The 14,282-nt window shown below is 35.7% G+C and overlaps 1 protein-coding gene and 1 long non-coding RNA gene across 2 annotated transcripts; one reads left to right on the top strand and one right to left on the bottom strand.

The window, feature by feature from the left end:
• LOC136225662 (serine/threonine-protein kinase PEPKR2-like) lies at positions 1-2,973 on the top strand. The gene is made up of 4 exons (XM_066013770.1): positions 1-130; positions 692-1,300; positions 2,077-2,373; positions 2,456-2,973. The coding sequence occupies exons 2-4, from the start codon at positions 715-717 to the stop codon at positions 2,740-2,742; spliced, it is 1,170 nt and encodes a 389-aa protein (XP_065869842.1). The 5' UTR covers positions 1-130; positions 692-714; the 3' UTR covers positions 2,743-2,973.
• Positions 2,974-7,272: 4,299 nt separating this feature from the next.
• Positions 7,273-9,117, bottom strand: LOC136225496 (uncharacterized). The gene is made up of 3 exons (XR_010687112.1): positions 9,030-9,117; positions 8,061-8,129; positions 7,273-7,483 (listed from the first exon to the last, which is right to left on the bottom strand). It is a non-coding gene; the product is annotated as an uncharacterized lncRNA (long non-coding RNA).
• Between the last annotated feature and the right edge of the window lie 5,165 nt (positions 9,118-14,282).

Genomic DNA, 14,282 nt, shown 5'->3' with positions numbered 1-14,282 from the left:
CTTTTTCTCTGCTTCAAAAACCTCTTGAGATTGAAATTGCTTTAACAATTTTCTATCAAACCCTTCTTCTTCAATCCTCCTTAAATTAAAAGTTTCCAATCCCCATCTCATTCTCCTTCACCTGATTAAGGTATCTCGCTCATTCTTCCTCACATTCTCTTCGATTTCCTAATTTTTGTGGGTTCTGTTTATTTCTCGACAAATTTTGGAAAATCTAACAAGCTCGATTATGTCTGTTAATTCCTCTCTTTTTAGCTCTGTTGAGTAGGATATTTAGTTATTTCGTACTCCTGGTAATCGTAAGCTAATGCTGGAATTTCAGATTGCTTTAGTCTAATTACTTCTTTTATGAATTTTTGATTGTTTGCGTTTAGATTCGGTAAAGGGGAGTCCTAAGCTTATTTGTTTCTAGGCTCTATTTTATGTTGTACTGTGCTGGATCAAAATGCGTTACTTTTACCTTTTTGTTTGCCAATCGGAATCAATTAATTTAATGTCTCAAGTCTTTGAATTATCAGTATGCATTGTTCCAAGAAAGAGCTTAGTTGTTTCTAGGCACGATTCTAGACTCTAGTAATTTCTCCTATTTTATGTTGATTTGATTTGTTTATTAACTCATTATCTGATTGTTTTGTTTTGTTTAACCTCTAGTTCTCTTGTACTGATCATTTGTGTTTCTGGACAATTTCAGGATTCGTTTGCCAATCTGTCAACATGGTTCGAAGGAAGAAAAATGAAAGTAAAAGATTGGGAGAAAATTCCTCTGTGGATCCACCATGTAGGGGTCTTAAGAGAAAATCTGGCTGTATTGATGTGGTGACTCAATTGGGACGCAAGCAAAAGATTGAGCAACATTATGATTTGGGTGCTTCAATAGGCCAGGGGAAGTTTGGATCTGTGGTATTATGCAGAGAGAAAGTGACTGGGGTACAGTGTGCATGCAAAATATTGCCCAAAGGCAAAGGAGCGGATCTTCTTGTGCATCGAGAAGTGGAGATAATGCAGCACCTCTCTGGTCATCCAGGCATTGTAACCTTGAAGGCTGTTTATGAGAATGCAAAATTTTATTATCTGGTTATGGAGCTTTGTTCTGGAGGACAGTTGCTTCACCAGATGGCAAGGGAAGGCCAATACTCAGAGCATCGCGCTGCTAATATCATAAGGGAGTTGGTTTTACTCATCAAATATTGCCAAGAAATGGGTGTTGTCCACAGGGACATAAAGCCCGAGAATATCCTACTTACAGCATCAGGGAAATTGAAGCTTGCAGATTTTGGGCTATCGGTCAGAATTAAAAATGGTAATTATCATTATCTTAATTAATATTATGTTAATTGCTAATCATAGATATGGTTATGCATACTCTTGAATTATGTATATTTTGCTATTGTTGGGCTTTTAGTGAAAGGTTTTGACGAGGTATAACTTAATTTTATCTCCTTCAGCATCAAAACAAATCAGTATAACTCAATTTTATGGAGTAGCTGTTGTTTGTCTGTGTGTTTTTCACAACCCTGTGATATTGAATCATCATATAGGACTGGTCCAGGATGTTACATTTGGTTTTCTTTTGCATTCTTCTGCATAAGATTTCTGACATTTGTTTGCTACGAAATTCTATAAGATGGTTATCTTTGTTTTTTAATTTTTCTTTCTTGTTTATGGAACACGGAGATTGGTGGCAAAATGCACTTGTCAATTTTATTCAGTTCAATTCCATAATGACATCCTCACCAAGTTTTCCTTTATGCATAAAAAAAAAGGGCGGCCCGGTCGCATTACGCGTCCCCGCTGAGCGAGGGTCCGGGGAGGGGTCCCACCACAAGGGTGTATTGGGGGCAAGCCTTCCCTTGTCAATTTAATTGGCAAGAGGCCGCTCCTAAGACTCGAACCCGTGACCTCTGGTCACACGGCAACAACGTTTTACCGTTGCGCCAAGGCTCGCCCTCTCAAGTTTTCCTTTATGCATATGTGAATTATATGTTTTTTTTTTTTCAATTTCTCCATTCACACTTAATTATATGCCTAGAAATTTGTTAATTGCTGATGTAGTCTTCTCTTGTTTCTTTCTTGCAGGTCAGAAAATAACAGGTTTGGCTGGAAGTCCCGCCTATGTTGCCCCAGAAGTTTTATTGGGTGATTACTCTGATCAAGTTGATATTTGGAGTGCTGGTGTCCTGCTCCATGCCCTGTTGGTTGGGGTTCTTCCCTTTCAAGGTGATTCTTCGGGTGCAGTATCCGAGGCGATTAAGAAGGCTGAGCTCGATTTTCAGAGTGGAATATGGGAGTCAGTATCTCAACCTGCAAAGGATCTAGTATCGCGCATGCTTACAAGAGATGCTTCAGCAAGATTAACTGCTGATGAAATACTGCGTAAGTATCTTTTACATAACCAAATTCGATTTTTGTATGAATCCTATTACTGTGTCATCTAATGCGATATGCACTTTTGCAGGGCACCCATGGATATTGTTCTATACAGAGCCAACTTTGAAGGGACTGACGTTCAAATCAACGTTGACTGCCCGAAAACTAACAGCGGCAGCAGGTGTGGAGGAGTCTGGTGGTTCAAGGTTGGATGAGCGAGATTGTGAATTGGCTGATGTCCTTGCAAAGGCGATTTCACGTGTCAGAATATCTGAACCAAGGAGAAGGAGAAGCAGATTGTGTGTTGGCACCAGCCTTATCCGCCAAGAATGTTTCTCTAATATTAAGCTTAACAATCTCTGTACAGCATTCTGATCTTTCTGTACCTATTAGCTGTAGCTGGCATTAACAGTAACGTAACATCGATAACGTGTATATCTGTTTCCTCTCAAGTCATGTCATTAGTGTGTCTGAGCTATGTTTTAGCCTCACCAGGCATATTGTAAAAACATAGCTTCTTGACCTTGTTAGTTTCTTGTAAATAGAATTGAGGTGTTATTGTGTTTTATATTATTGAGAAGAAGAATCTAATTATATTATATAATGTTCATCTTGGTTTGTTGGGTGTATTACTTCGGGAGTATCGTTTTCTTGTTATCTTCGTCACTCTTCATTATTTTCCAAATCAAATCTCTCTATACTCCCTCTTCATCCTCACCATTTCCAATCATACAAGAAAATAATAACCATGATGGCTCATGGAATTCGTATGCGCTAGCTTGGTGTGACAACTTACCTTTCAATGCCACTTCCAAGAAATCAATAGAATTTTGAAGTTGGCAATATTCAGCAAATTAGTTCAAGTTTGATACGAGATCTCCTTTCGGTAAGCATCATCACGATACCGAAGAACAACAATAACGATCGAGTTACAAACACGAGTGTATCATCTTTTCCAAATCAAATCTCTCTATACCTCTTCATCCTCACCATTTCCAATCATACAAGAAAACAATAACCATGAGGGCTCATGGAATTCTTATGACAACCTACATTTCAATGCCACTTCCAAAAAATTGATAGAATTTTGAAGTTGGCAATATCTGGCAAATTAGTTCAAATTTGACAAATTTTCAAGTGTTAAAATTGTTTTTATTTAGGTTAATTTGACCAATACCAATTTTAAAATATACTTAAATTTTGGTTTAATGGTTTAATCTAAATTGATTATGGCTCCCAATTTCTAGGGTAAATTTGACCCTTGATTGGTTTATGTTTCTTGCCACAAGACAAATGGGTGTGAAGGAAAACCTAGTAAATGGGTTTTGTAGTGAATTTAAGCTCAAAATGAGTCCATGACTAAGGACCCAAATTGAGGCTACATTTATTGAAGGGGTTTGAATGACCAAATAAAAATGACCTAATTTGTTTTTGAAAAACTTATTGCAGAACTTAGGGACATAATAATTGTAATCAGAGACGGAATTAATAATATTAGTTGATAATATTTAATTTAAAATTTTAAGTTAAATATTTTAATTTATGAGACTAAGACTATGTTTGATAAAAAAAAACATTTAATTTAATTGATTAAACACTTAGATTAAGCGTGTTTGATAATTGACTCCCATATTCCTTTTTTACTAATACAATTATTCATTTTATCCCTCTTGAGTTTTGGGTTTACCTCTAACTCTTCTAATTCATTACCCAACTTCCAAAATGTTTTCTATTCTTTTTTCTATCTTTTACTATCATTTACATATATTCTCTTCATAAAATTCTACCTAGTCTCTGTTTTACTTTTTAATTTTGATTTTGCTCCTTATACTAATTTATTTTTACCATTTTATTCTTAGACTGATTTCACTGTTGATTATTGCATTTAATTATTTTTACTTTTTTTTCCCATAAAATAGTTTTGAGTAAATTTTTTTATTTTAATGATTGAAGTAATTGATTTTAATTCCTATAATTATGTGTATTAATTTATAAATGCAAAACATGTAGGTATAGAAATTATTATTACAAAGAATTCACAATTTTAGTTGATTCACTTATTTGATCCAAACAACTACAAATACAATCATGGTTTATTAATCCATTTATGGAACAAATCAAAGAGTCAGAGAAATTCATGATCATTCCTTTCCTTTTTCCTTGTTTCCCTTTCTGGATTCATTTTCGTTATACTTGCGCGAACCAAACGCCCCCTTAATATATATTCCGAGACTATATATATTTGGCTGAAAAAATCGATTATGTCTGAACCTTGAAGGTATCTCATTAGCTTCATGAGTTTACTTAAGTGACCTAGCCGGGCTAGAGGCACTGAATCTTGGGGCCGGGTAAGATCACTTCCCTTACCTGTGGTATTAGGTAGGAGTCGAAGCAAGCTATCAAAGAAAGATAGGGCAAGCTACTCAGAGAGTAAAGAGTGAGAAATTCCACTTCGATCCAAGATGAGTAACCGAGTTCTTCTTCTGCACGAGAATCCCTCTCAAAGGGGAAGAATCTAATTCGATCTCCGGGCCAACCTATGAACAATGTTCTGCCTCATCTAGTCGGTCTCCTTCTTGGCATCAAGAGTCGTCGGTACTGAAAAGGTCCTGGCATTACCATCGGAAAATCTAGGAGGACAGCTCGTCGAGCCTATGGTGGACACTCCCTAAAAGTCTAGACGCCAAAGGCTGGTGGAGAGCTAAAAGTCTAGACACCCCAGGCAGGTTACGAGGTCAAAGTCTAGGCTAAAAGGCTAGGATAGAGGCAGGGTAAAAGGCTAGGAAAAAGGAGACGCTTAAACTTACTTCAAGTGGCATGTTTGTCTCCAAATCGCTTCTTGCCCTTTTCGTAAATTAATGAAATTAATCATGTCATTGTAAACAAATTCAAGAGTTAACGATAGATTTTTAAAATTAAAAAAAACCAATTGATTTTTTTGGAAGAAATTTTGGGACTTCACATATGTTCAACCTATATTAAACCTTAACTTGACACAAAACTTTAATTGCCCTCTTAAATATTCAAATGTTACAAATGATCTCTATTCTTATCGAATTGTATTCAATAAGCTTTTATTTTTATCCAATTACATTCAGTGATAATCTATTTTTGTTTAATTGCATTCAATAAACTCTTTTTTTTTTGAAGAAAACACGCAACTATTATTAAGAAGGAATCAACGAATCGATCAAGAAGGAAGGGGGAACAGACTCCCAACTTCCCGGTCCAGATAAATAACTCATCACCCGTGCTAGAACATGAGCAGACAAGTTCGTTGAACGCCTCACAAATCTAATAGAACAAGCTAAAGCTTGTAGAAGAGACTTACAATCATCAATGATAAAACCAAAATAAGAACAAGCATTAATAGAGCTAGACAAAGCCTGTTTAACACCTAAACAATCAATCTCAACTACAACAGACCTCCAACCACGACGCTGAACCCACCACAACGCCTCCCTACACGCCATTGCTTCCGCCTGTAGATCATCCAAAGGACAGTCCGGCCAACCATTTGCACCAGCAATAAAACCACCCTCCGCATCCCGCGCCAACATACCAAAACTGACCTGCTGTGTCGCAGCAAACAACGCTGCATCGACATTGATCTTTATCAGACCAGCAGCAGGCGGAACCCAAATTAAGGAGGCGGCAGACACATCTTACACAAAATCATCCCTAATCCGAGCTTGTCTCCATCGGGATAGGAAGGCTGTCGCCCCACTAAACACCATTCCAGACTGAATACAACGCTGGTTCCAGACAAAATCATTCCTCGCATTCCATATGGACCAACAAACCATTGCCGTCTACTCTCTAACTTTACAATCCGGAACAGCAGCAACATGATTCCAGAACATAGAAATATCCAAACAAAGAGCACTAATATCACCAAGTAAAGAAAAATGCCACACTTCCCGAGCCTTTACACAATCAACCAATGCATGAAATGGTGTTTCCACCCCTCTTCCACATCTTGGACACAAATCAGACACATGCACAAACCGAGATCGCAACACTTGCAGAGTGGGAAGACAATGAGAGACGGCACGCCAAATAAAATTCTGGACCTTCGGCGGAACACTTAAGCGCCAAATTGAAGACCAGAAACCAATTGAAACCCCGAGATGAGGCCCTACCATGTTACCAACTACCTGAACATAACCAGATTTAACCGAGAAAAACCCGTTCTTTTCAAATAACCAAAACCATTTGTCAGGCTTCGGACTTAGCGAGATAGGAATTTTCCGGATTAACCGTTGGTCCCTTTCACAAAACAAGTCACTCAAAACATCATCATCCCATTGATTAGAATCAATACATCTCAACTGAACCACCTTAGCGGATTCTAGACCATTCGGACATGGGCTTTCAATACAAGGATTAACATCTTGTAACCAAGGCACTTTCTAGATAAAAGTATCAGTCCCACTCCCAACCGCCCTACGCAAACCAGATTCAAGCACCGATCTGGCAGCCACTACACTTCGCCAAATGAAACTGGGATTATTCCCAACCTGTGCATCCAAAAAATCAGAGTTTGGAAAATACCTGGCTTTAAGAACCCGAGCAACTAAGGAGTTAGGATTTGTCATAAGTCTCCAACCTTGTTTAGTAAGAAGGGCCAAATTAAATTCATGAAGCCTCCTAAAACCCATCCCTCCAAACTTCTTAGGAACACATAGTCTATCCCAAGACTTCCATCTGATACCCTTCGATTGTTGCCCCTTAAGACCCCACCAAAATGAATTCATCATTTTTTCTAAATCAGCACAAAGCGTTTGTGGGATCAGAAACAGACTCATAACATGTAACACCCTAGCCATATATCACTTAGTTTTAACACATATCAGACAATATTGATTCTATATCTCATAGTCATTCAAAACATACAAAAACACATACATATATGTAACCATTTAGATTACAGACTTTATTTATGATTACATATGTTACAGACTATGTTTGTAGTTCACCCACACTTCACATATTCTACATGCTAGGAATGAGAGGAGAGAGCGCGAGATGGAACACAGCCAACCAACCTTTCATCCATGCTATCTACAATATCTGAACCTTTTAGAAACTCGTGGTCATCTACTTCATCAACCAACTGAAAAAGTTAACGATTTATATGAGTCGCCACTCAGTGAATATAAACAATCAATGAATTATAAAGCACATACACATACACATATACAAATTCATGCATATCCAAATGATAAGCCTTTTCTTAATTTTGTTGTGACACCACCAGCTAGACACTTCCCGGGATCAAGTAGCAGGTAAACGGTAACACAGGTATTGCTGTACAGCCTTGTAATTTCATAATTCGACATTTCGGCCCATATAATCAAGTAGTCCATATAAATGACCATACAGGTCCAAGTAGTCCATATATTTGACCATATAGGTCCAAGTAGTCCATATATCTGACCATATAGGTCCAAATAGTCCATATAATCAAGTAGTCATAAGTGCCTAAACCGGTATGCCACAACGCCATTTACGTTTTATGCAACATGTACACATACTTTGCATTTAAGTCATTCCATCACAAGTACTTCAATCATTTATCAATTCACATCAAACATAGCAAAACAATGCACTATATCACAAAGTAGCAAGTCATATCAACATTTCAATCACAACTTCAGAAGCCAAAATATTCATATCATGTTTATACTCACAACTAAGCCGCTAGCTTCCTTGACGGCGACTTGTACCTTCCTCCGGAATGTCTTCAAAGTTTTGAGTACCTATACTAACACATATGATTAAAGAGACTTCATTCTTTATTTACCAAATTTCATTTTCTTATTCTTCTTTTATTCCATAAACTTCAAGATCACATAATATTTCTCAATAACCCGTCCATACCAAAAACCTTATAACTCTCTCTATACTAAACTAACTGACCTAATTCTTGTTTTGTTATACTCCTGACTCATATATGAAGATCATATGAAAATTTTATAATTTTTCCAGAACCACCCGATTTATGGCAAAACTTTCTTTGGCATCCTATCTCAGCATCAATGCACCTATACCAGTTTTTCTAATTTAATCATAACTTAAAACTTATAACTTCAATTGCTCTGATTCTTTTTGGTAATCAAACTAGACATACATAGGTATAACATATCCAAATATCAGAATTTTAGGAGCTCTACATAATTTCCAGTAAAATTTACAAGCTGACCCTGTTTCAGCACCTATGCCACACAGCACACCTACACTTCCTTATTAGTTTTCTCACTACTTACTTATCCAATACGAACCAAACTTTACAGGGGCTTACTCAACACATAAAGGATCAATTTTCATGTTTACACCTTCCTCAAATTAGGACCCTAAGATATCCCAAACTATACAAAAAGAAACAAATCAAGTACAGCTTGCAGATTAGGCCTAGTCTGATTGATCTTATCATATCTCCTAGTATACTTACCCAAATATCATGAAACGAATTTTGGAATTTAACTAAGACATAAACTTACAACTTTCTCTTCTTTAAGATTCTCAAAATACCCAAATATCATGAAACGAATTTTGGAATTTAACTAAGACATAAACTTACAACTTTCTCTTCTTTAAGATTCTCAAAATCGGACTCTAAAGACACGAATTTGATTTTACAAAACAAGGGAACAGCATACCTTGTTCTTCTTCTAACTCTTCTTCTGATCCTTCTTCTTCTCTTCCCTTTTCTCTTTATGTTTCTTCAAGGAGTTCTTACCCCAAAGGTTCAGGATAAATCTGAACTTTATCCATTTTTATTTAGTAATTTTATTTTTATTTTTATGTTTATCCATCTAGGTTAGCATTGTTACAAATTTATCCAAACCAATTTTCGTATTTCCAACTACATCCCCTTTCATTGTTACACTTCTTATTAGTGTTAACTAAGACTATTTAATCACTTATCATTCTAATTGTGTATTTATTAACTACTCATCAAGTTTATGTTATTTGAAAACACATTTACCTTTATTTTCGACATTTACACGTTATCCCGATTTTACTATCTAGTTGAATCTATCATGGGGTGAATGACATGTAACATGTAAAATTATTTCTAAATTCTCTAATTAATATCGTGTAATGCATATGTCTAAATGTCATGAATGCACAAAAATTGAGATGTTACATAACATAAGAAGGTAAAGACTGTAGCACCGATTTAATCAAACCCTTTTTACTTGCCTTTGATAAATGCCTAGCCTTCCAACTCATCACCCTTTTCTGTATAGCATCAGTCAGATAATTAAAAACCTGAATTTTACTTCTCCCAATTAGCGAAGGAAGGCCAAGATATTTCCTAGGCAAAGCAGATGGTGTCACCCCTAGCAAAGCACACAAGCTATCCCTCACCTCACGAGAACAGTTTCTGCTAAACGTCATAGATGATTTCTCAAAATTAATTTTCTGACCGGATGCAAGCTCATAGAAATGCAAGCACTCTTTTACAGTACACATTTCAGCCTGGGAAGCTTTGAAAAACAGATAACTGTCATCGGCAAAAAATAAATGAGAAATCGGAGGCGCTGACCTGGTAATACAACACCCATGGATCCTCCCTTGACCCTCCATATTAGAAAGCATAGCCGACAGACCCTCCGCACAAAGAAGGAACAAATATGGAGAAATCGGGTCACCTTGCCGAAGCCCTCTTTGAGGAAAAATTGGACCAATTTTGTGTTTTCCATTAATAATGTGATAGCTAGCCTTACACACACACTGGATCACAAGAGTAATTGTTTTTTCCCCAAAAGCTAACTTCCGCATCATCTCTTCCAAAAAACTCCATTCGACCCTATCATATGCCTTAGCCATATCAAGCTTCAGCGCCACATACCCATTTCTACCCTGCGTCTTTCTATTCAAGTAATGATTAACCTCAAATGCTAACATAACATTATCAGTAATTAACCGCCTATAGGTGTAAAATAGAAAAGTCAGCTCCAATTATCTCGCACTTGCTTTTCCCAGATGACAGTCTCCTCTTTTTAGGGCCTCATTAGCAAAAAATATTAAGTATTGCCTATGTACTTATGAGAAAGCATCGGGTCAGTGTATAAATCTTCAAAAATCCTTAATCCTTTATAATAGCAACACAAACAACGACTTTTAAACTCTTATGAACACTTAACTTCAGGTTAACGAAGTTACTAATCTTGGTCTTTATTTGGGAGCTTCAATTGCAGTTGGTAGAAAAACCTAGACATTTAGTTTCATCAAAGACCATATTTGGAGCAGAATTCACAATTGAAAAAAAAGGTTTTATCTCGAACCGGAAAAGAGATTCTTATCAAATCAATTCTTTAATTAATCTCGACATATTTGATGAGTATTTTCTTAATGTCTACTCTTGATGTAGTTGTGGACACTATGAATAATATTGCTAGTACTTTTTTTTCTTACATCACTGAGTCTATTGATTTATGGCATGCAAGGTTGGATCATGTTAATATTGCTTCTATTAAAAGGCTTAAACATGATTCCAAATTTTTCAAAAAATGAATTGCCAAAATGCGATGTATGTCTTGAAACCAGATTTGCAAAGAATCCCTTTACACAATAGACAAACATTCTAAAGTATTATCCCTTTACACAAGGTGGAAAAAAGGTATTATATTACTTTTGTAGATAGCTATTCTTGTTTCACTATGGTTTATCTTTTCAAGTCAAAGGATAAAGCCGAAGAAATGTTCCTTAAATACAAACCTGAGGTAGAAAATAAAATTGACAGAAAAATTAAGAGACTTAGGAGTGATAAGGATGGAGAATATGAGACTAACACTTTTAAGGCATTTTGTGAGCATAATGGTATTGTACATGAAGTAATTTCCCCTATACACCCGAACAAAACAAGTAAAAATATGATGAATGCAATGCATATTAGTTATGGACTTCTTGATAATATGTGTGTGTGGGGGGGGGGGGGGTAGTTATGTTTTAAATCAAGTACCTCACAAAAGAGTAGACAAGACCCCATACGAACTGTGGAAAGGTCGAGCTCCAATTTTGAATTATTTAAAAGTATGGTGGTGTTTAGCAAAGGTTGGGATACCTAACTGTAAGAGGAATGAGATAAGTCTTAAAACCATTGATTCCATTTTTATTAGGTATGCTTATCATAGTGATGCATTTCGCTTCCTTATTAAAAGTGCTAACGGTTCTTATGCATGTGGAAATATTGTTGAATCAAGAGATGAATATTTTTTTGAACATCTATTTGTTTTTTGTAATCCTCTTATGGTAATAAATTAATAATGACATTGCATCTTCTAGCTTTGCAGCTATTTTACCTATTTCTCTTCCTTTAACTAACCATGATTCTGTTTTGGAGCCTAGGAGAAGCAAAAAGGCTCGAAGGGATAACAATTTTGGTATTGACTTTATTATTGCTTTCTTAGCCAAACCCTTCTTGATTGGTGAAGCCGATGTGATTTTGGGAGTAAAAATGAAAAGAATTTCAAATGACATTTGTCTTAATGAGTCTCACTATATTGAAAAACTTCCAAAAAAGTTTGACTCATTTAATGTCGATCTACTTAGAACACTTTACGACCCAAGTTTTCACTTAAAGAAAAATAAGGGTGATTTAGTATGTCAATCTGAATATGCAAATATCATTGGTAGTGTTATGTTTCTTATGAATTAGATTAGGGATGAAATTGCTTATATTGTAAGTATACTAAATAGGTACACCATAACCCTGTTGGGGTTTAGTGTCCTAAAGACAATGGTTGTAGGATGCAAACTTATTGTAAATGAATTGTTCTTTATATCATTTGTTTTAATAAGATATATGTTTGATAACTATATAAAGGCAAACCCTTTTACAGCACTAAATAAAGTCTAATAAAAGGAAATCCGTAAGTTTGTTTAAAGTGATTATAAAGTGTTCATACAAGCATGAAGTGAGACAAGACTTTATAATAAACTAATAAACTTAAAACCACCCCAAGTCAAGTGAGATGTTTAGGATTGACATATCACTGTTGAGACTTGTATGTAACAATGTCTTCTGTCCGACAGAAAGCTGATCTCACAAGCTTCACATATATAGATATCTTGACAGTTACATAGATCCGATGAAACGTCGTTCATTAGGATTGGGGATCCGATTTGAGATAACAGGATGGGTAGATTCGTCCTTGTCACCTGTTCATCTCATTGGTATTAATAGGTATAAATAATCCTCAGACTCAAAGGAATGTTAATTGGTCATCCTGAATTACTGAATGTGAGACTTTGATCGCGTGGTCCCACGATCCTTAACAGAGATGACTCTGGGGTGTGAACTGCAAAGGTTGGGTGTCACAGGAGGTAATGTCAGGGTAGTTATACATTGGATTGAGCATTTATCACTCCCGACGAATGGGAGATACGTCCAAGGATCGCTTGTGGAAGACTCGACTCTAAATCCTTGCAAGGTGATAGCTTAAGAGTAGAAATACAGATTTCACTTAACCTATCTATTTGAGTTGACTCGGCCTGTACAAGTAAAACGAACGTCTCGCTATATATGACTTGACATCATCCATAGTCATAAGATTCAGTTCAAGGATGTAGTTGATAAAGGATCGAATTATACTGTAACTAATACGGAAAGGTTAACGACAGAATCAACATGTCTTCTTAACGGACTCTGGGGGAATGATTACGGACATGCCGATAACATGCTCTGTTCATCATTCCGTTATGCAAGGATTAAATATAATTCTTGGAGAAATTAATTTAATAGTCGGATCATCGCGATATTTGGACAGTAGCTTCTAGACACATTCTTCCACGTTTCCACCGAAGGGATCGTCGTTCGGAGGTCTGGAAGGTCTATTTCGAATAGGGGCAGATTGGTAAACAGTTTACATCTCCTTTGAAGTTGTGGGCACTTCGTTTGCAACGGTAGATTGATCATCGAAAGGTATATCTTCTTATCCCTCTTTATATGAAATAACGATTAACGGATCCTATGGTTAAAAGGAAGTAGGCTAAAAAATTTATATTTCTGCTGCTATACCTTAGCCCTATTTCCAACAGTGGTATTAGAGTCATCGTTAAATCCGGTATTTCATATATGAAATTTAGAAGCTTTCAATAGGATTGAATGCATATTTATGGTTAGGATTAATTAACAAATTGTTTGGTTAATTAATTCTAAAGATAAATAAGTGAAATAGATTATGCGTATGTTCCTAATTATTTCGGTTGATAATCATTATAACAAAATCTATTAGTTTTATGGTTAGATTAATAAAATTAGTTTTATTGATTCTAAAGATAAAATGGAAAGCTATTGTAGTTTTTCCTATTTCTGAAAATCGCTTTTCAACCGTATTGAAAATCTGATATATATATGAAATTTAAAATTAGTTTTGAATATAAAATATATATATACATGTTTCGGAAATTAATAGTTTTCTGTTTTGATTATCGAATGAAAATTCGTTTAAAAGTTTGTTTTTACCAAGTTGTAAATCAAAGCGTTAAATGAATTGAAATCAAAATAATTGGGACATGCATAATTGAAGTTTTGTATGGTTATATTAATCTAAGAATTAATATAAAGATGCAAAACGGTTAGAAGTAGATGATATGTCCATAACGCCAATGTATGTGTGAATGTATGTCTGATGTATGCTAAAGCAAATCAAGACTAAGTTAGATTATGAGACTTAAATAAAAATCCCTCATTAAAAAGTTAAGTAAATAAATAAGTTATTAAAATCGGTTGCCCCTCCCTAATATTATAATTCAGCCGGCAGTACTGGGGGCCTTTGGGTTGTTGGCAAAAGTCAAGCTCGGGGTCTTATGGTAACACCTGGATTATCGAAAATAGTTCTTTCATGAATATGAGGTAATACTTAAATTAGAGTATGACAATTGGTTGGCAAAAGTCATGT

This window comes from Euphorbia lathyris, chromosome 4 (assembly GCF_963576675.1).
Source record: "Euphorbia lathyris chromosome 4, ddEupLath1.1, whole genome shotgun sequence".
Classification (NCBI taxonomy): domain Eukaryota; kingdom Viridiplantae; phylum Streptophyta; class Magnoliopsida; order Malpighiales; family Euphorbiaceae; genus Euphorbia; species Euphorbia lathyris.
The sequence above is the reverse complement of the archived record's forward strand: the minus strand, read 5'-3'. Positions and strand labels throughout refer to the sequence as shown.